The 22798-nt window shown below is 46.1% G+C and overlaps 1 protein-coding gene across 1 annotated transcript in view; it reads right to left on the reverse strand.

Moving 5' to 3' along the window:
• LOC135051331 (transient receptor potential cation channel subfamily M member 2-like) overlaps window positions 1-22798 on the reverse strand; it is a 381374-nt gene that overhangs the window by 105970 nt on the left and 252606 nt on the right. Inside the window, exon 14 of the mRNA XM_063957386.1 lies at window positions 1220-1332. Within this exon, the coding sequence (XP_063813456.1) occupies window positions 1220-1332 (113 nt within the window). The remainder of the gene's footprint in view (window positions 1-1219; window positions 1333-22798) is intronic.

Here is a 22798-nt window from a genome sequence, read left to right on the forward strand (position 1 = left end):
CCCTGAAAACGGAGCGTTGCCACCCCCCCCCTCCCCCCCGCCCTGGGACCGCCTCTGTCTAATTGACAGGAAGAGGTGACCGCATTTTTTGCAGCCCCTGCAGAAAATGCACACACATGCGCAGTAGGGCCCGCTGCACATGGGCACGCGGCACCCCAGCAAAAATTCCGTCCGCATCACGATTTGCGATCCGACCTGAATTAGCCCCTAAATGCAGTACATGTGATACGCTTATAGGGATGGCGGCCTCCACAATACACACAGGCTTGTGATGTCTGACTGTGCAATGTGTAAACCTGTGCCCTTTTCTACACTAGCAGTAGATGCGCCACTCTCTACAGAACGTCTGCCACGCCGCCACCATTTTCTCAGACAGATGGATCTAGTCTGCAGAGACTCTTCTGACACTGTGTATATTGTGTAGAAAGAACCAGTAACGAGCAGACGCCGGAGCTGCTGCAAACACGTCTATATTCTCAGACTCCATTACTCTCAGACACAGTCCTCATTCCTAGTTGTTCGCTCGCTAGCTGCTTTTAGCAGCTTTGCACACGCTAGGCCGCTGCCTACTGGGAGTGAATCTTAGCTTAGCAGAATTGTGAACGAAAGATTAGCAGAATTGCGAATAGACACTTCTTAGCAGTTTCTGAGTAGCTCCAGACTTACTCCTACACTGCGATCAGTTCAGTCAGTTTCGTTCCTGGTTTGACGTCACAAACACACCCAGCGTTCACCCAGACACTCCCCCGTTTCTCCAGCCACTCCCGCGTTTTTCCCTGAAACTGCATCGTTTTTCCGCACACACCCATAAAACGGCAAGTTTCCGCCCAGAAACACCCACTTCCTGTCAATCACATTACGATCACTAGAAAGATGAAATTTCTTCGCTAAGCCGTGAGTAAAATACCAAACTTTTTAGCAAATTTACTTGGCGCAGGCGCACTGCGAACGTTGCGCATGCACAGTTTGCGACTAATCGCACCGATGCGAAGATAAAATAACGAGCGAACAACTCAGAATGAGGGCCATAGCCAGGGGGGGGGGCTTCCAAGGCACAGCAAAATAACATGAGGCCACGTCCATGAACACTACATGTAATTACATCACTTAGACTATGGATTATACTACAATGAACTCGGCTTCAGTTCCACTATCAGCAGCGACCATTCTAGGTGAGAAGAAAACATGACGGTAATGTCACTACGTCTGGCAGACTGACCTGTAGGTGAGGAGACCACTGTAGATGAGCGGAAACAGAAACATACACAGCAAGACCTGCAAAACGCTGTTATCAGCCGACAGCCGCCCCCACCAGACCTTCGTGAGGAATAACTGTGGAGACAAACAACACATATATAGTATATATATAACACATACAGTATACAGTATATCTGGAACACCTTTAGAGACAGACACCACATATATAGTATATATACACAATGTATACAGTATATGAGGAACACCTGTAGAGACAGACACCACATATACAGTATATACACAATACATACAGTATACAGTGTATGAGGAACACCTGTAGATACAGACACCACATATACAGTATATATACAATAGAGATGAGCGGGTTCGGTTCCTCGGAGTCCGAACCCCCCCGAACTTCAGCCTTTTTACACGGGTCCGAGGCTGACTCGGATCTTCCCGCCTTGCTCGGCTAACCCGAGCGCGCCCGAACGTCATCATCCCGCTGTCGGATTCTCGCGAGGCTCGTATTCTATCGCGAGACTCGGATTCTATATAAGGAGCCGCGCGTCGCCGCCATTTTCACACGTGAATTGAGATTGATAGGGAGAGGACGTGGCTGGCGTCCTCTCCGTTAGAATAGATAGAGACACTTGAGTTGATTACTTAGTAATTTTGGGGAGCATTAGGAGTACTCAGAGTGCAGAGTTTTGCTGATAGTTAGTTACTAGTGACTGACCACTTTATTATTTAATATAATCCGTTCTCTGCCTGAAAAAAAAACGATACACAGTCACATACCATATCTGTGCTCAGCCTCAGTGTGCTGCATGATAATATCATCTATGTATATCTGACTGTGCTGAGTGCTCACTGCTCACACAGCTGAATTGTGGGGGAGACTGGGGTGCAGTTATAGCAGGAGTACAGTGCACACTTTTGCTGCCAGTGTGACTGACCAGTGACCACCAGTATATTGTCTGCCTGAAAAAGTTAAACACTCCTGTGGTGTTTTTTTTTTTTATTCTATAAACGCATTCTGCTGACAGTGTCCAGCAGGTCCGTCATTCATTATATTATATAAATATTTACCTGCAGTAGTGTTATATTTTTTTTGTTCATCTCTATCATCTTTATCATCTCTATATTAGCAGACGCAGTACGGTAGTCCACGGCTGTGGCTACCTCTGTGTCGTCAGTGCTCGTCCATAATTGTATACCTACCTGTGGTGGGTTTTTTTTTTCTATCTTCTTCATACTAGTAGTTTAGGAGTCTGCTGACAGTGTCCAGCAGGTCCGTCATTATATTATATATACCTGCAGTAGTGATATATATATATATATTTTATATCATTATCATCTCTATACTAGCAGACGCAGTACGGTAGTCCACGGCTGTAGCTACCTCTGAGTCGTCAGTGCTCGTCCATAATTGTATACCTACCTGTGGTGGGGTTTTTTTTTCTATCTTCTTCATACTAGTAGTTTAGGAGTCTGCTGACAGTGTCCAGCAGGTCCGTCATTATATTATATATACCTGCAGTAGTGATATATATATATTTTTTATATCATCATCTCTATACTAGCAGACGCAGTACGGTAGTCCACGGCTGTGGCTACCTCTGTGTCGTCAGTGCTCGTCCATAATTGTATACCTACCTGTGGTGGGGTTTTTTTTTCTATCTTCTTCATACTAGTAGATTAGGAGTCTGCTGACAGTGTCCAGCAGGTCCGTCATTATATTATATATACCTGCAGTAGTGATATATATATTTTTTTATATCATTATCATCTCTATACTAGCAGACGCAGTACGGTAGTCCGCGGCTGTAGCTACCTCTGTGTCGTCAGTGCTCGTCCATAATTGTATACCTACCTGTGGTGGGGTTTTTTTTTTCTATCTTCTTCATACTAGTAGTTTAGGAGTCTGCTGACAGTGTCCAGCAGGTCCATCATTATATTATATACACCTGCAGTAGTGATATATATATATATATATATATATTTTATATCATTATCATCTCTATACTAGCAGACGCAGTACGGTAGTCCACGGCTGTGGCTACCTCTGTGTCGTCAGTGCTCGTCCATAATTGTATACCTACCTGTGGTGGGGTTTTTTTTTTCTATCTTCTTCATACTAGTAGTTTAGGAGTCTGCTGACAGTGTCCAGCAGGTCCGTCATTATATTATATATACCTGCAGTAGTGATATATATATATATTTTATATCATTATCATCTCTATACTAGCAGACGCAGTACGGTAGTCCACGGCTGTAGCTACCTCTGTGTCGTCAGTGCTCGTCCATAATTGTATACCTACCTGTGGTGGGGTTTTTTTTTCTATCTTCTTCATACTAGTAGTTTAGGAGTCTGCTGACAGTGTCCAGCAGGTCCGTCATTATATTATATATACACCTGCAGTAGTGATATATATATATTTTTTATATCATTATCATCTCTATACTAGCAGACGCAGTACGGTAGTCCACGGCTGTAGCTACCTCTGTGTCGTCAGTCACTCGTCATCCATAAGTATACTAGTATCCATCCATCTCCATTGTTTACCTGAGGTGCCTTTTAGTTGTGCCTATTAAAATATGGAGAACAAAAATGTTGAGGTTCCAAAAATAGGGAAAGATCAAGATCCACTTCCACCTCGTGCTGAAGCTGCTGCCACTAGTCATGGCCGAGACAATGAAATTCCATCAACGTCGTCTGCCAAGGCCGATGCCCAATGTCATAGTACAGAGCATGTAAAATCCAAAACACAAAATATCAGTAAAAAAAGGACTCAAAAATCTAAAATAAAATCGTCGGAGGAGAAGCGTAAACTTGCCAATATGCCATTTACCACACGGAGTGGCAAGGAACGGCTGAGGCCCTGGCCTATGTTCATGGCTAGTTGTTCAGCTTCACATGAGGATGGAAGCACTCAGCCTCTCGCTAGAAAAATGAAAAGACTTAAGCTGGCAAAAGCACAGCAAAGAACTGTGCATTCTTCGAAATCACAAATCCACAAGGAGAGTCCAATTGTGTCGGTTGCGATGCCTGACCTTCCCAACACTGGACGTGAAGAGCATGCGCCTTCCACCATTTGCACGCCCCCTGCAAGTGCTGGAAGGAGCACCCGCAGTCCAGTTCCTGATAGTCAGATTGAAGATGTCAGTGTTGAAGTACACCAGGATGAGGAGGATATGGGTGTTGCTGGCGCTGGGGAGGAAATTGACCAGGAGGATTCTGATGGTGAGGTGGTTTGTTTAAGTCAGGCACCCGGGGAGACACCTGTTGTCCGTGGGAGGAATATGGCCATTGACATGCCTGGTGAAAATACCAAAAAAATCAGCTCTTCGGTGTGGAAGTATTTCAACAGAAATGCGGACAACAGGTGTCAAGCCGTGTGTTGCCTTTGTCAAGCTGTAATAAGTAGGGGTAAGGACGTTAACCACCTCGGAATATCCTCCCTTATACGTCACCTGCAGCGCATTCATCATAAGTCAGTGACAAGTTCAAAAACTTTGGGCGACAGCGGAAGCAGTCCACTGACCAGTAAATCCCTTCCTCTTGTAACCAAGCTCACGCAAACCACCCCACCAACTCCCTCAGTGTCAATTTCCTCCTTCCCCTGGAATGTCAATAGTCCTGCAGGCCATGTCACTGGCAATTCTGACGAGTCCTCTCCTGCCTGGGATTCCTCTGATGCATCCTTGAGTGTAATGCCTACTGCTGCTGGCGCTGCTGTTGTTGCTGCTGGGAGTCGATGGTCATCCCAGAGGGGAAGTCGTAAGACCACTTTTACTACTTCCACCAAGCAATTGACTGTCCAACAGTCCTTTGCGAGGAAGATGAAATATCACAGCAGTCATCCTGCTGCAAAGCGGATAACTGAGGCCTTGGCATCCTGGGCGGTGAGAAACGTGGTTCCGGTATCCATCATTACTGCAGAGCCAACTAGAGACTTGTTGGAGGTACTGTGTCCCCGGTACCAAATACCATCTAGGTTCCATTTCTCTAGGCAGGCGATACCGAAAATGTACACAGACCTCAGAAAAAGACTCACCAGTGTCCTAAAAAATGCAGTTGTACCCAATGTCCACTTAACCACGGACATGTGGACAAGTGGAGCAGGGCAGACTGAGGACTATATGACTGTGACAGCCCACTGGGTAGATGTATTGACTCCCGCCGCAAGAACAGCAGCGGCGGCACCAGTAGCAGCATCTCGCAAACGCCAACTCTTTCCTAGGCAGGCTACGCTTTGTATCACCGCTTTCCAGAATACGCACACAGCTAAAAACCTCTTACGGCAACTGAGGAAGATCATCGCAGAATGGCTTACCCCAATTGGACTCTCCTGTGGATTTGTGGCATCGGACAACGCCAGCAATATTGTGTGTGCATTAAATATGGGCAAATTCCAGCACGTCCCATGTTTTGCACATACCTTAAATTTGGTGGTGCAGAATTATTTAAAAAACGAGAGGGGCGTGCAAGAGATGCTGTCGGTGGCCAGAAGAATTGCGGGACACTTTCGGCGTACAGGCACCACGTACAGAAGACTGGAGCAACACCAAAAACGCCTGAACCTGCCCTGCCATCATCTGAAGCAAGAAGTGGTAACTAGAGATGAGCGCCTGAAATTTTTCGGGTTTTGTGTTTTGGTTTTGGGTTCGGTTCCGCGGCCGTGTTTTGGGTTCGACCGCGTTTTGGCAAAACCTCACCGAATTTTTTTTGTCGGATTCGGGTGTGTTTTGGATTCGGGTGTTTTTTTCAAAAAACCCTAAAAAACAGCTTAAATCATAGAATTTGGGGGTAATTTTGATCCCAAAGTATTATTAACCTCAAAAAACATAATTTACACTCATTTTCAGCCTATTCTGAACACATCACACCTCACAATATTATTTTTAGTCCTAAAATTTGCACCGAGGTCGCTGTGTGAGTAAGATAAACGACCCTAGTGGCCGACACAAACACCGGGCCCATCTAGGAGTGGCACTGCAGTGTCACGCAGGATGTCCCTTCCAAAAAACCCTCCCCAAACAGCACATGACGCAAAGAAAAAAAGAGGCGCAATGAGGTAGCTGACTGTGTGAGAAAGATAAGCGACCCTAGTGGCCGACACAAACACCGGGCCCATCTAGGAGTGGCACTGCAGTGTCACGCAGGATGTCCCTTCCAAAAAACCCTCCCCAATCAGCACATGATGCAAAGAAAAAGAAAAGAAAAAAGAGGTGCAAGATGGAATTATCCTTGGGCCCTCCCACCCACCCTTATGTTGTATAAACAAAACAGGACATGCACACTTTAACCAACCCATCATTTCAGTGACAGGGTCTGCCACACGACTGTGACTGATATGACGGGTTGGTTTGGACCCCCCCCAAAAAAGAAGCAATTAATCTCTCCTTGCACAAACTGGCTCTACAGAGGCAAGATGTCCACCTCATCTTCACCCTCCGATATATCACCGTGTACATCCCCCTCCTCACAGATTATCAATTCGTCCCCACTGGAATCCACCATCTCAGCTCCCTGTGTACTTTGTGGAGGCAATTGCTGCTGGTCAATGTCTCCGCGGAGGAATTGATTATAATTCATTTTAATGAACATCATCTTCTCCACATTTTCTGGATGTAACCTCGTACGCCGATTGCTGACAAGGTGAGCGGCGGCACTAAACACTCTTTCGGAGTACACACTTGTGGGAGGGCAACTTAGGTAGAATAAAGCCAGTTTGTGCAAGGGCCTCCAAATTGCCTCTTTTTCCTGCCAGTATAAGTACGGACTGTGTGACGTGCCTACTTGGATGCGGTCACTCATATAATCCTCCACCATTCTATCAATGTTGAGAGAATCATATGCAGTGACAGTAGACGACATGTCCGTAATCGTTGTCAGGTCCTTCAGTCCGGACCAGATGTCAGCATCAGCAGTCGCTCCAGACTGCCCTGCATCACCGCCAGCGGGTGGGCTCGGAATTCTGAGCCTTTTCCTCGCACCCCCAGTTGCGGGAGAATGTGAAGGAGGAGATGTTGACAGGTCGCGTTCCGCTTGACTTGACAATTTTGTCACCAGCAGGTCTTTCAACCCCAGCAGACCTGTGTCTGCCGGAAAGAGAGATCCAAGGTAGGCTTTAAATCTAGGATCGAGCACGGTGGCCAAAATGTAGTGCTCTGATTTCAACAGATTGACCACCCGTGAATCCTTGTTAAGCGAATTAAGGGCTGCATCCACAAGTCCCACATGCCTAGCGGAATCGCTCCGTGTTAGCTCCTTCTTCAATGCCTCCAGCTTCTTCTGCAAAAGCCTGATGAGGGGAATGACCTGACTCAGGCTGGCAGTGTCTGAACTGACTTCACGTGTGGCAAGTTCAAAGGGCATCAGAACCTTGCACAACGTTGAAATCATTCTCCACTGCACTTGAGACAGGTGCATTCCATCTCCTATATCGTGCTCAATTGTATAGGCTTGAATGGCCTTTTGCTGCTCCTCCAACCTCTGAAGCATATAGAGGGTTGAATTCCACCTCGTTACCACTTCTTGCTTCAGATGATGGCAGGGCAGGTTCAGTAGTTTTTGGTGGTGCTCCAGTCTTCTGTACGTGGTGCCTGTACGCCGAAAGTGTCCCGCAATTTTTCTGGCCACCGACAGCATCTCTTGCACGCCCCTGTCGTTTTTTAAAAAATTCTGCACCACCAAATTCAAGGTATGTGCAAAACATGGGACGTGCTGGAATTTGCCCATATTTAATGCACACACAATATTGCTGGCGTTGTCCGATGCCACAAATCCACAGGAGAGTCCAATTGGGGTAAGCCATTCCGCGATGATCTTCCTCAGTTGCCGTAAGAGGTTTTCAGCTGTGTGCGTATTCTGGAAAGCGGTGATACAAAGCGTAGCCTGCCTAGGAAAGAGTTGGCGTTTGCGAGATGCTGCTACTGGTGCCGCCGCTGCTGTTCTTGCGGCGGGAGTCCATACATCTACCCAGTGGGCTGTCACAGTCATATAGTCCTGACCCTGCCCTGCTCCACTTGTCCACATGTCCGTGGTTAAGTGGACATTGGGTACAACTGCATTTTTTAGGACACTGGTGAGTCTTTTTCTGACGTCCGTGTACATTCTCGGTATCGCCTGCCTAGAGAAGTGGAACCTAGATGGTATTTGGTAACGGGGGCACACTGCCTCAATAAATTGTCTAGTTCCCTGTGAACTAACGGCGGATACCGGACGCACGTCTAACACCAACATAGTTGTCAAGGACTCAGTTATCCGCTTTGCAGTAGGATGACTGCTGTGATATTTCATCTTCCTCGCAAAGGACTGTTGAACAGTCAATTGCTTACTGGAAGTAGTACAAGTGGGCTTACGACTTCCCCTCTGGGATGACCATCGACTCCCAGCGGCAACAACAGCAGCGCCAGCAGCAGTAGGCGTTACACGCAAGGATGCATCGGAGGAATCACAGGCAGGAGAGGACTCGTCAGACTTGCCAGTGACATGGCCTGCAGGACTATTGGCATTCCTGGGGAAGGAGGAAATTGACACTGAGGGAGTTGGTGGGGTGGTTTGCGTGAGCTTGGTTACAAGAGGAAGGGATTTACTGGTCAGTGGACTGCTTCCGCTGTCACCCAAAGTTTTTGAACTTGTCACTGACTTATTATGAATGCGCTGCAGGTGACGTATAAGGGAGGATGTTCCGAGGTGGTTAACGTCCTTACCCCTACTTATTACAGCTTGACAAAGGGAACACACGGCTTGACACCTGTTGTCCGCATTTCTGGTGAAATACCTCCACACCGAAGAGCTGATTTTTTTGGTATTTTCACCTGGCATGTCAACGGCCATATTCCTCCCACGGACAACAGGTGTCTCCCCAGGTGCCTGACTTAAACAAACCACCTCACCATCAGAATCCTCCTGGTCAATTTCCTCCCCAGCGCCAGCAACACCCATATCCTCCTCATCCTGGTGTACTTCAACACTGACATCTTCAATCTGACTATCAGGAACTTGACTGCGGGTGCTCCTTCCAGCACTTGCAGGGGGCATGCAAATAGTGGAAGGCGCATGCTCTTCACGTCCAGTGTTGGGAAGGTCAGGCATCGCAAACGACACAATTGGACTCTCCTTGTGGATTTGGGATTTCAAAGAACGCACAGTTCTTTGCGGTGCTTTTGCCAGCTTGAGTCTTTTCAGTTTTCTAGCGAGAGGCTGAGTGCTTCCATCCTCATGTGAAGCTGAACCACTAGCCATGAACATAGACCAGGGCCTCAGCCGTTCCTTGCCACTCCGTGTGGTAAATGGCATATTGGCAAGTTTACGCTTCTCCTCCGACAATTTTATTTTAGGTTTTGGAGTCCTTTTTTTTCTGATATTTGGTGTTTTGGATTTGACATGCTCTGTACTATGACATTGGGCATCGGCCTTGGCAGACGACGTTGCTGGCATTTCATCGTCTCGGCCATGACTAGTGGCAGCAGCTTCAGCACGAGGTGGAAGTGGATCTTGATCTTTCCCTAATTTTGGAACCTCAACTTTTTTGTTCTCCATATTTTATAGGCAGAACTAAAAGGCACCTCAGGTAAACAATGGAGATGGATGGATTGGATACTAGTATACAATTATGGACGGACTGCCACGGTTAGGTGGTATAAAAAAACCACGGTTAGGTGGTATATATTATAATAATAATACAATTATGGATGGACGGACTGCCTGCCGACTGCCGACACAGAGGTAGCCACAGCCGTGAACTACCGCACTGTACACTGGTTGATAAAGAGATAGTAGTATACTCGTAACAACTAGTATGACACTATGACGACGGTATAAAGAAAGAAAAAAAAATACCACAGTTAGGTGGTATATATTATAATAATAATACAATTATGGATGGACGGACTGCCTGCCGACTGCCGACACAGAGGTAGCCACAGCCGTGAACTACCGCACTGTACACTGGTTGATAAAGAGATAGTAGTATACTCGTAACAACTAGTATGACACTATGACGACGGTATAAAGAATGAAAAAAAAACCACGGTTAGGTGGTATATATTATAATAATAATAATACAATTATGGATGGACGGACTGCCTGCCGAGTGCCGACACAGAGGTAGCCACAGCCGTGAACTACCGCACTGTACACTGGTTGATAAAGAGATAGTAGTATACTCGTAACAACTAGTATGACACTATGACGACGGTATAAAGAATGAAAAAAAAACCACGGTTAGGTGGTATATATTATAATAATAATACAATTATGGATGGACGGACTGCCTGCCGACTGCCGACACAGAGGTAGCCACAGCCGTGAACTACCGCACTGTACACTGGTTGATAAAGAGATAGTAGTATACTCGTAACAACTAGTATGACACTATGACGGTATAAAGAATGAAAAAAAAACCACGGTTAGGTGGTATATATTATAATAATAATACAATTATGGATGGACAGACTGCCTGCCGACTGCCGACACAGAGGTAGCCACAGCCGTGAACTACCGCACTGTACACTGGTTGATAAAGAGATAGTAGTATACTCGTAACAACTAGTATGACACTATGACGACGGTATAAAGAATGAAAAAAAAACCACGGTTAGGTGGTATATATTATAATAATAATACAATTATGGATGGACGGACTGCCTGCCGACTGCCGACACAGAGGTAGCCACAGCCGTGAACTACCGCACTGTACACTGGTTGATAAAGAGATAGTAGTATACTCGTAACAACTAGTATGACACTATGACGACGGTATAAAGAAAGAAAAAAAAATACCACAGTTAGGTGGTATATATTATAATAATAATACAATTATGGATGGACGGACTGCCTGCCGACTGCCGACACAGAGGTAGCCACAGCCGTGAACTACCGCACTGTACACTGGTTGATAAAGAGATAGTAGTATACTCGTAACAACTAGTATGACACTATGACGACGGTATAAAGAAAGAAAAAAAAATACCACAGTTAGGTGGTATATATTATAATAATAATACAATTATGGATGGACGGACTGCCTGCCGACTGCCGACACAGAGGTAGCCACAGCCGTGAACTACCGCACTGTACACTGGTTGATAAAGAGATAGTAGTATACTCGTAACAACTAGTATGACACTATGACGACGGTATAAAGAATGAAAAAAAAACCACGGTTAGGTGGTATATATTATAATAATAATACAATTATGGATGGACGGACTGCCTGCCGACTGCCGACACAGAGGTAGCCACAGCCGTGAACTACCGCACTGTACACTGGTTGATAAAGAGATAGTAGTATACTCGTAACAACTAGTATGACACTATGACGACGGTATAAAGAATGAAAAAAAAACCACGGTTAGGTGGTATATATTATAATAATAATACAATTATGGATGGACGGACTGCCTGCCGACTGCCGACACAGAGGTAGCCACAGCCGTGAACTACCGCACTGTACACTGGTTGATAAAGAGATAGTAGTATACTCGTAACAACTAGTATGACACTATGACGGTATAAAGAATGAAAAAAAAACCACGGTTAGGTGGTATATATTATAATAATAATACAATTATGGATGGACGGACTGCCTGCCGACTGCCGACACAGAGGTAGCCACAGCCGTGAACTACCGCACTGTACACTGGTTGATAAAGAGATAGTAGTATACTCGTAACAACTAGTATGACACTATGACGACGGTATAAAGAAAGAAAAAAAAATACCACGGTTAGGTGGTATATATTGTAATACAATTATGGATGGACGGACTGCCTGCCGAGTTCCGACTGCCGACACAGAGGTAGCCACAGCCGTGAACTACCGCACTGTACTGTGTCTGCTGCTAATATAGACTGGTTGATAAAGAGATAGTATACAATACATACAACAATATACTACTATACTGGTGGTCAGGCACTGGTCACCACTAGTCACACTGGCAGTGGCACTCCTGCAGCAAAAGTGTGCACTGTTTAATTTTAAATTAATATAATATTATGTACTCCTGGGGGCTCCTGCTATAACAACCTGCAGTGCTCCCCAGTCTCCCCCACAATTATTATAAGCTTTGCCTTTTATACATTGATGTGCAGCACACTGGGCTGAGCTGAGTGCACACAGACTGAGTCACACTGTGTGACTGGCTGCTGCTGTGTATCGTTTTTTTTCAGGCAGAGAACGGATATAGCAGAGAACGGATATATTATATTAAAATAAATAAAAGTTAACTAACAACAACTGCACTGGTCACTGTGGTAAACTCTGTCTGACTCTGCACAATCTCTCTCTCTCTTCTAATCTAATTTCTAATGGAGAGGACGCCAGCCACGTCCTCTCCCTATCAATCTCAATGCACGTGTGAAAATGGCGGCGACGCGCGGCTCCTTATATAGAATCCGAGTCTCGCGAGAATCCGACAGCGTCATGATGACGTTCGGGCGCGCTCGGGTTAACCGAGCAAGGCGGGAGGATCCGAGTCTGCTCGGACCCGTAAAAAAAACATGAAGTTCGTGCGGGTTCGGTTTCAGAGAAACCGAACCCGCTCATCTCTAGTGGTAACGAGGTGGAATTCAACCCTCTATATGCTTCAGAGGTTGGAGGAGCAGCAAAAGGCCATTCAAGCCTATACAACTGACCACGATATAGGAGGTGGAATGCACCTGTCTCAAGCGCAGTGGAGAATGATTTCAACGTTGTGCAAGGTTCTGCAACCTTTTGAACTTGCCACACGTGAAGTCAGTTCAGACACTGCCAGCCTGAGTCAGGTCATTCCCCTCATCAGGCTTTTGCAGAAGAAGCTGGAGACATTGAAGGAGGAGCTAACACTGAGCGATTCCGCTAGGCATGTGGGACTTGTGGATGGAGCCCTTAATTCGCTTAACAAGGATTCACGGGTGGTCAATCTGTTGAAATCAGAGCACTACATTTTGGCCACCGTGCTCGATCCTAGATTTAAAACCTATGTTGTATCTCTCTTTCCGGCAGACACAAGTCTGCAGGGGTTCAAAGAACTGCTGGTGAGAAAATTGTCAAGTCAAGCGGAACGCAACCTGTCAACATCTCCTCCTTCACATTCTCCCGCAACTGGGGGTGCGAGGAAAAGGCTCAGAATTCCGAGCCCACCCGCTGGCGGTGATGCAGGGCAGTCTGGAGCGACTGCTGATGCTGACATCTGGTCCGGACTGAAGGACCTGACAACGATTACGGACATGTCGTCTACTGTCACTGCATATGATTCTCTCACCATTGAAAGAATGGTGGAGGATTATATGAGTGACCGCATCCAAGTAGGCACGTCAGACAGTCCGTACGTATTCTGGCAGGAAAAAGAGGCAATTTGGAGGCCCTTGCACAAACTGGCTTTATTCTACCTAAGTTGCCCTCCCACAAGTGTGTACTCCGAAAGAGTGTTTAGTGCCGCCGCTCACCTTGTCAGCAATCGGCGTACGAGGTTACTTCCAGAAAATGTGGAGAAGATGATGTTCATTAAAATGAATTATAATCAATTCCTCCATGGAGACATTCACCAGCAGCAATTGCCTCCACAAAGTACACAGGGAGCTGTGATGGTGGATTCCAGTGGGGACGAATTGATAATCTGTGAGGAGGGGGATGTACACGGTGATGAATCGGAGGATGATGATGAGGTGGACATCTTGCCTCTGTAGAGCCAGTTTGTGCAAGGAGAGATTAATTGCTTCTTTTTTGGTGGGGGTCCAAACCAACCCGTCATTTCAGTCACAGTCGTGTGGCAGACCCTGTCACTGAAATGATGGGTTGGTTAAAGTGTGCATGTCCTGTTTATACAACATAAGGGTGGGTGGGAGGGCCCAAGGACAATTCCATCTTGCACCTCTTTTTTCTTTCATTTTTCTTTGCGTCATGTGCTGTTTGGGGAGTGTTTTTTGGAAGGGCCATCCTGCGTGACACTGCAGTGCCACTCCTAGATGGGCCAGGTGTTTGTGTCGGCCACTAGGGTCACTTATCTTAGTCACACAGCTACCTCATTGCGCCTCATTTTTTTCTTCTTTGCGTCATGTGCTGTTTGGGGAGTATTTTTTGGAAGGGCCATCCGGCCTGACACTGCAGTGCCACTCCTAGATGGGCCAGGTGTTTGTGTCGGCCACAAGGGTCGCTTAGCTTACTCACACAGCTACCTCATTGCGCCTCTTTTTTTCTTTGCGTCATGTGCTGTTTGGGGAGTGTTTTTTGGAAGGGCCATCCTGCGTGACACTGCAGTGCCACTCCAAGATGGGCCAGGTGTTTGTGTCGGCCACTAGGGTCGCTTATCTTAGTCACACAGCTACCTCATTGCGCCTCTTTTTTTTCTTCTTTGCGTCATGTGCTGTTTGGGGAGTATTTTTTGGAAGGGCCATCCGGCCTGACACTGCAGTGCCACTCCTAGATGGGCCAGGTGTTTGTGTCGGCCACTTGGGTCGCTGAGCTTAGTCATCCAGCGACCTCGGTGCAAATTTTAGGACTAAAAATAATATTGTGAGGTGTGAGGTGTTCAGAATAGACTGAAAATGAGTGGAAATTATGGTTATTGAGGTTAATAATACTTTGGGATCAAAATGACCCCCAAATTCTATGATTTAAGCTGTTTTTTAGGGTTTTTTGAAAAAAACACCCGAATCCGACAAAAAAAATTTCAGGGAGGTTTTGCCAAAATGCGGCCGCGGAACTGAATCCAAAACCAAAACACGAAAAATTTCCGGTACACATCTTTATATACAATACATACAGTATACAGTGTATGAGGAACACCTGTAGAGACAGACACCACATATATAGTATATATACAATACATACAGTATACAGTGAATGAGGAACACCTGTAGAGACAGACACCACATATACAGTATATATACAATACATACAATATACAGTGTATGAGGAACACCTGTAGAGACAGACACCACATATACAGTATATGTACAATACATACAGTATACAGTGTATGAGGAACACCTGTAGAGACAGACAACACATATACAGTATATATACAATACATACAGTATACCATGTATGAGGAACACCTGTAGAGACAGACACCACATATACAGTATATATACAATACATACAGTATACAGTATATGAGGAACACCTGTAGAGACAGACAACACATATACAGTATATATACAATACATACAGTATACCATGTATGAGGAACACCTGTAGAGACAGACACCACATATACAGTATATATATTTCTCTATCGTCCTAGTGGATGCTGGGGTTCCTGAAAGGACCATGGGGAATAGCGGCTCCGCAGGAGACAGGGCACAAAAAGTAAAGTTTTTCCAGATCAGGTGGTGTGCACTGGCTCCTCCCCCTATGACCCTCCTCCAGACTCCAGTTTGATTTTTGTGCCCGGCCGAGAAGGGTGCAATCTAGGTGGCTCTCCTAAAGAGCTGCTTAGAAAAAGTTTAGCTTAGGTTTTTTATTTTACAGTGAGTCCTGCTGGCAACAGGATCACTGCAACGAGGGACTGAGGGGAGAAGAAGTGAACTCACCTGCGTGCAGGATGGATTGGCTTCTTGGCTACTGGACATCAGCTCCAGAGGGACGATCACAGATACAGCCTGGATGGTCACCGGAGCCGCGCCGCCGGCCCCCTTGCAGATGCTGAAGTCAGAAGAGGTCCAGAATCGGCGGCTGAAGACTCCTGCAGTCTTCTAAAGGTAGCGCACAGCACTGCAGCTGTGCGCCATTTTCCTCTCAGCACACTTCACACGCAGTCACTGAGGGTGCAGGGCGCTGGGGGGGGGCGCCCTGGGAGGCAAATGTAACCTATATAAAGGCTAAAAATACCTCACATATAGCCCCCAGAGGCTATATGGAGATATTTAACCCCTGCCTGGATTCACTAAATAGCGGGAGACGAGCCCGCCAAAAAAGGGGCGGGGCCTATCTCCTCAGCACACGGCGCCATGTCCTCTCACAGCTCCGCTGGTCAGGACGGCTCCCAGGTCTCTCCCCTGCACTGCACTACAGAAACAGGGTAAAACAGAGAGGGGGGGCAAATTTATGGCGATATTTTGATATATATAAAGCAGCTATAAGGGAGCACTTATTATAAGGCTATCCCTGTTATATATAGCGCTTTTGGTGTGTGCTGGCAAACTCTCCCTCTGTCTCCCCAAAGGGCAAGTGGGTCCTGTCTTCGTTAGGAGCATTCCCTGTGTGTCTGCTGTGTGTCGGTACGTGTGTGTCGACATGTATGAGGACGATATTGGTGTGGAGGCGGAGCAATTGCCAAATATGAGGATGTCACCCCCTAGGGAGTCGACACCAGAATGGATGCCTTTATTTATGGAACTACGGGATAGTGTCAACACGCTAAAGCAGTCGTTTGACGACATGAGACGGCCGGACAATCAATTAGTGCCTGTCCAGGCGACTCAAACACCGTCAGGGGCTGTGAAACGCCCTTTGCCTCAGTCGGTCGACACAGACCCAGACACAGGCACTGACTCCAGTGGTGACGGTGACGAATCAACCGTATTTTCCAGTAGGGCCACACGTTATATGATTTTGGCAATGAAGGAGGCGTTACATTTAGCTGATACTACAGGTACCACTAAACAGGGTATTATGTGGGGTGTGAAAAAACTACCTATAGTTTTTCCTGAATCAGAAGAATTAAATGACGTGTGTAATGAAGCGTGGGTTGCCCCTGATAAAAAGCTGATAATTTCAAAGAAATTATTGGCATTATACCCTTTCCCGCCAGAGGTTAGGGAGCGCTGGGAAACACCTCCTAGGGTGGACAAGGCGCTAACACGCTTATCTAAACAAGTGGCGTTACCCTCTCCTGAGACGGCCGCACTTAAAGATCCATCAGATAGGAGGATGGAAAATATCCAAAAAAGTATATACACACATGCAGGTGTTATACTACGACCAGCTATAGCGACTGCCTGGATGTGCAGTGCTGGGGTAGTTTGGTCAGAGTCCCTGATTGAAAATATTGATACCCTGGACAGGGACAATATTTTACTGTCGTTAGAACAAATAAAGGATGCATTTCTTTATATGCGTGATGCACAGAGGGATATCTGCACACTGGCATCACGGGTAAGTGCTATGTCCATTTCGGCCAGAAGAGCTTTATGGACGCGACAGTGGACAGGCGATGCGGATTCAAAACGGCATATGGAAGTTTTGCCGTATAAAGGGGAGGAGTTATTTGGAGTCGGTCTATCAGATTTGGTGGCCACGGCTACAGCCGGGAAATCCACCTTTCTACCTCAAGTCACTCCCCAACAGAAAAAGGCACCGACTTTTCAACCGCAGCCCTTTCGTTCCTTTAAAAATAAGAGAGCAAAGGGCTATTCATATCTGCCACGAGGCAGAGGTCGAGGGAAGAGACAGCAACAGGCAGCTCCTTCCCAGGAACAGAAGCCCTCCCCGGCTTCTACAAAAGCCTCAGCATGACGCTGGGGCTTCTCAAGCGGACTCGGGGACGGTGGGCGGTCGTCTCAAAAATTACAGCGCGCAGTGGGCTCACTCGCAGGTAGATCCCTGGATCCTGCAGATAATATCTCAGGGGTACAGGTTGGAATTAGAGACAGATCCACCTCGCCGTTTCCTGAAGTCTGCTTTACCAACGTCCCCCTCCGAAAGGGAGACGGTTTTGGAAGCCATTCACAAGCTGTACTCTCAGCAGGTGATAGTCAAGGTACCTCTTCGACAACAAGGGAAGGGGTATTATTCCACTCTATTTGTGGTACCGAAGCCGGATGGCTCGGTAAGGCCTATTCTAAATCTGAAGTCCTTGAACCTGTACATAAAGAAGTTCAAGTTCAAGATGGAGTCACTCAGAGCAGTGATAGCGAACCTGGAAGAAGGGGACTTTATGGTATCCTTGGACATCAAGGATGCGTATCTCCACGTTCCAATTTACCCCTCACACCAGGGGTACCTCAGGTTCGTTGTACAAAACTGTCACTATCAGTTTCAGACGCTGCCGTTCGGATTGTCCACGGCACCTCGGGTCTTTACAAAGGTAATGGCCGAGATGATGATTCTTCTTCGAAGAAAAGGCATATTAATTATCCCATACTTGGACGATCTCCTAATAAGGGCAAGGTCCAGAGAACAGCTAGAGATGGGATTAGCACTGTCTCAAGAAGTGCTAAAACAGCACGGGTGGATTCTGAATATTCCAAAATCACAGTTAATGCCGACAACTCGTCTGCTGTTCCTAGGGATGATTCTGGACACGGTTCAGAAAAAGGTTTTTCTCCCGGAGGAAAAAGCCAAGGAGTTATCCGAGCTTGTCAGGAACCTCCTAAAACCAGGAAAGGTGTCTGTACATCAATGCACAAGAGTCCTGGGAAAAATGGTGGCTTCTTACGAAGCAATTCCATTCGGCAGATTCCACGCAAGAATTTTCCAAAGGGATCTGTTGGACAAATGGTCAGGGTCGCATCTTCAGATGCACCTGCGGATAACCCTGTCTCCAAGGACAAGGGTGTCTCTTCTGTGGTGGTTGCAGAGTGCTCATCTATTGGAGGGCCGCAGATTCGGCATACAGGATTGGATCCTGGTGACCACGGACGCCAGCCTGAGAGGCTGGGGAGCAGTCACACAAGGAAGAAACATCCAGGGAGTATGGACGAGCCTGGAAACGTCTCTTCACATAAACATTCTGGAACTAAGAGCAATATACAATGCTCTAAGCCAGGCAGAACCTCTGCTTCAGGGAAAACCGGTGTTGATCCAGTCGGACAACATCACGGCAGTCGCCCATGTGAACAGACAGGGCGGCACAAGAAGCAGGAGTGCAATGGCAGAAGCTGCAAGGATTCTTCGCTGGGCAGAGAATCATGTGATAGCACTGTCAGCAGTGTTCATCCCGGGAGTGGACAACTGGGAAGCAGACTTCCTCAGCAGACACGATCTTCACCCGGGAGAGTGGGGACTTCATCCAGAAGTCTTCCACATGCTGGTAACCCGTTGGGAAAGACCAATGGTGGACATGATGGCGTCTCGCCTCAACAAAAAACTGGACAGGTATTGCGCCAGGTCAAGAGATCCGCAGGCAATAGCTGTGGACGCGCTGGTAACGCCTTGGGTGTACCAGTCGGTGTATGTGTTTCCTCCTCTGCCTCTCATACCAAAAGTATTGAGAATTATACGGCAAAGAGGCGTAAGAACGATACTAGTGGTTCCGGATTGGCAAAGAAGGACTTGGTACCCGGAACTTCAAGAGATGATCACGGAAGATCCGTGGCATCTACCTCTAAGGAGGGACTTGCTTCAGCAGGGTCCCTGTCTGTTTCAAGACTTACCGCGGCTGCGTTTGACGGCATGGCGGTTGAACGCCGGATCCTAAAGGAAAAAGGCATGCCGGAAGAAGTCATTCCTACTTTGATTAAAGCAAGGAAGGAAGTAACCGTGCAACATTATCTCCGAATTTGGCGAAAATATGTTGCGTGGTGCGAAGATCGGAGTGCTCCGACGGAGGAATTTCAACTGGGTCGATTCCTACATTTCCTGCAATCAGGATTGTCTATGGGTCTCAAATTGGGATCTATTAAGGTTCAAATTTCGGCCCTGTCGATTTTCTTTCAAAAAGAATTGGCTTCAGTCCCTGAAGTCCAGACCTTTGTTAAGGGAGTGCTACATATACAGCCTCCTGTGGTGCCTCCAGTGGCACCGTGGGATCTCAATGTGGTTTTGGACTTTCTAAAATCTCATTGGTTTGAACCACTAAAAAAGGTGGATTTGAAATATCTCACATGGAAAGTGACCATGCTTCTAGCCCTGGCTTCGGCCAGGAGAGTGTCAGAACTGGCAGCTTTATCTTACAAAAGCCCATATCTGATTTTCCATTCGGACAGGGCAGAACTGCGGACTCGTCCGCATTTTCTCCCTAAGGTGGTGTCAGCATTTCATCTGAACCAGCCTATTGTAGTGCCTGCGGCTACAAGTGACTTGGAGGACTCCAAGTTACTGGACGTTGTCAGAGCATTAAAAATATATATTGCAAGGACAGCTGGAGTCAGAAAATCTGACTCGTTGTTTATATTGTATGCACCCAACAAGATGGGTGCTCCTGCGTCTAAGCAGACGATTGCTCGTTGGATCTGTAGCACAATCCAACTTGCACATTCTGTGGCAGGCCTGCCACAGCCTAAATCTGTAAAGGCCCACTCCACAAGGAAGGTGGGCTCATCTTGGGCGGCTGCCCGAGGGGTCTCGGCATTACAACTTTGCCGAGCAGCTACGTGGTCAGGGGAGAACACGTTTGTAAAATTTTACAAATTTGATACTCTGGCTAAGGAGGACCTGGAGTTCTCTCATTCGGTGCTGCAGAGTCATCCGCACTCTCCCGCCCGTTTGGGAGCTTTGGTATAATCCCCATGGTCCTTTCAGGAACCCCAGCATCCACTAGGACGATAGAGAAAATAAGATTTTACTTACCGATAAATCTATTTCTCGGAGTCCGTAGTGGATGCTGGGCGCCCATCCCAAGTGCGGATTATCTGCAATAATTGTACATAGTTATTGTTAACTAATTCGGGTTATTGTTGAAGGAAGCCATCTTTCAGAGGCTCCGCTGTTATCATACTGTTAACTGGGTTTAGATCACAAGTTGTACGGTGTGATTGGTGTGGCTGGTATGAGTCTTACCCGGGATTCAAAATCCTCCCTTATTGTGTACGCTCGTCCGGGCACAGTACCTAACTGGAGTCTGGAGGAGGGTCATAGGGGGAGGAGCCAATGCACACCACCTGATCTGGAAAAGCTTTACTTTTTGTGCCCTGTCTCCTGCGGAGCCGCTATTCCCCATGGTCCTTTCAGGAACCCCAGCATCCACTACGGACTCCGAGAAATAGATTTATCGGTAAGTAAAATCTTATTTTATATATATATATATATATATATATAATACATACAGTATACAGTGTATGAGGAACACCTGTAGAGACAGGAACCACATATACAGTATATATACAATGCATACAGTATACAGTATATGAGGAACACCTGTAGAGACAGACACCACATATACAGTATATATACAATACATACAGAATACAGTATATGAGGAACACCTGTAGAGACAGACAACACATAGAACTTTCACATCATTATAACCTGATTAAGGATTCTATTTCTAAAAGCATAGTGCTATCTATAATTGGTCTTTGCTTATCTTCATTTTGATATTATGTACATTTATTTAATGACTCGTGTACACGCAGCCCTCATATAACATAAAACTGCGTCCTAGCAAGAAGGGCTCAATAAGCGCGATGGCTCATAGGTGGCCAGAGTTCTGGCTTAGGTATTGCAGTAAATGAGGTATTTTTGGTATTGGAGTACCTGTTCCGATGGGGAGACTGCTATGGATGTTCTAGCCGATTAGAGGTGGGGTGGGTGGGTTTATTAGCTGTGGAAGGTCTCTTATTGCCTGGTGCCTGGTTGATAACGCTTCTCTGTATTGAGAAAGGAGACACTTCCCCACAGGGGTCCCACTACCTGCATGAAGGAGAAGGGAGGGTCAGTGACAGCCCCTCGGTGGTTTGGGCTCTCTCTCCTGGCTAAAGTTATATCTCTATTACATCCTGTAGGATTATCCTTAATGTGTTCAAGAATGGTGAAAGTAAGGGTTATAGTTTCTGAACCGTGGGCTTCTCTAAAGTGTCTTGGTAAGCTGTGGTTTTCTACGTTGTACCTAATATTGTGTTCTTGTATTCGAATCTTAATGTTCCTTTTTGTCTTCCGCATCCACACTTTATTCTATAGAAGACATAATCAGTGTTGCATGTTATAATTTTGTTTTAATAGGTGTTCTTTTCCTCCGTCATCTACCCAAATAAAGCTTTTTTTCTCCATATGTTTGTAACATATACATCTGTTGCAGGGAAAGCATTCTGTTCTTACAGACCAAGGGGTGGCAGTGGTGTTTATTCTATTTGGTTCCTCCTTTCTAAAAGTTCTTAGTAAACTTGTTGGCAGGGTATCTTTAAGGGTATTCACTTTACTGAACACAATGTTCAGTTTTTGAGGAAGTGCTGGACCCAATATAGGGACTTTCAGAAGTATGTGCCAGTTACGATTTAGAATTCTTCTTATTTTCACACTCTCTTTGTTATATTGTGTGATGAAATGTCTACCTCTGTCAGTATCTTTCTTCCTAGGTTGACAATTTTCTTTGAGGAGTTCCATTCTATCGAGTTTGGCTGCCTTTACTCTTGTTGATTCTAGAAAGACTTCATTGTATCTCCTTTCAATTAATTTTTCTTTGATGTTTGCATATTGTTGTAGTAGGACTCAATTTGGGTGCAGTTTTTCATGACCTTCAGCAATTGAGCGCAAAGGACATTATTCTTCCATGCTGGGAGATTTGAGATTGTGAGTGTTCTAGTGTGTTGATCTGACAAAATCTTCTATGCAGGATAAATCACCCTCCCATATGAGAATGAGGTTGTCAATATAACGATGGTAGAATTTTATGTTTTTATAAAAAAAGTGAGCTATAGACGAATTCTTCCTCCCAATTTTCCATTAAGATATTAGCATATGATGGGGCGAAATTTGTCCCCATCACTGTGCCTAGTGTTTGAATAA

Source organism: Pseudophryne corroboree, chromosome 2 (assembly GCF_028390025.1).
Source record: "Pseudophryne corroboree isolate aPseCor3 chromosome 2, aPseCor3.hap2, whole genome shotgun sequence".
Classification (NCBI taxonomy): Eukaryota; Metazoa; Chordata; class Amphibia; order Anura; family Myobatrachidae; genus Pseudophryne; species Pseudophryne corroboree.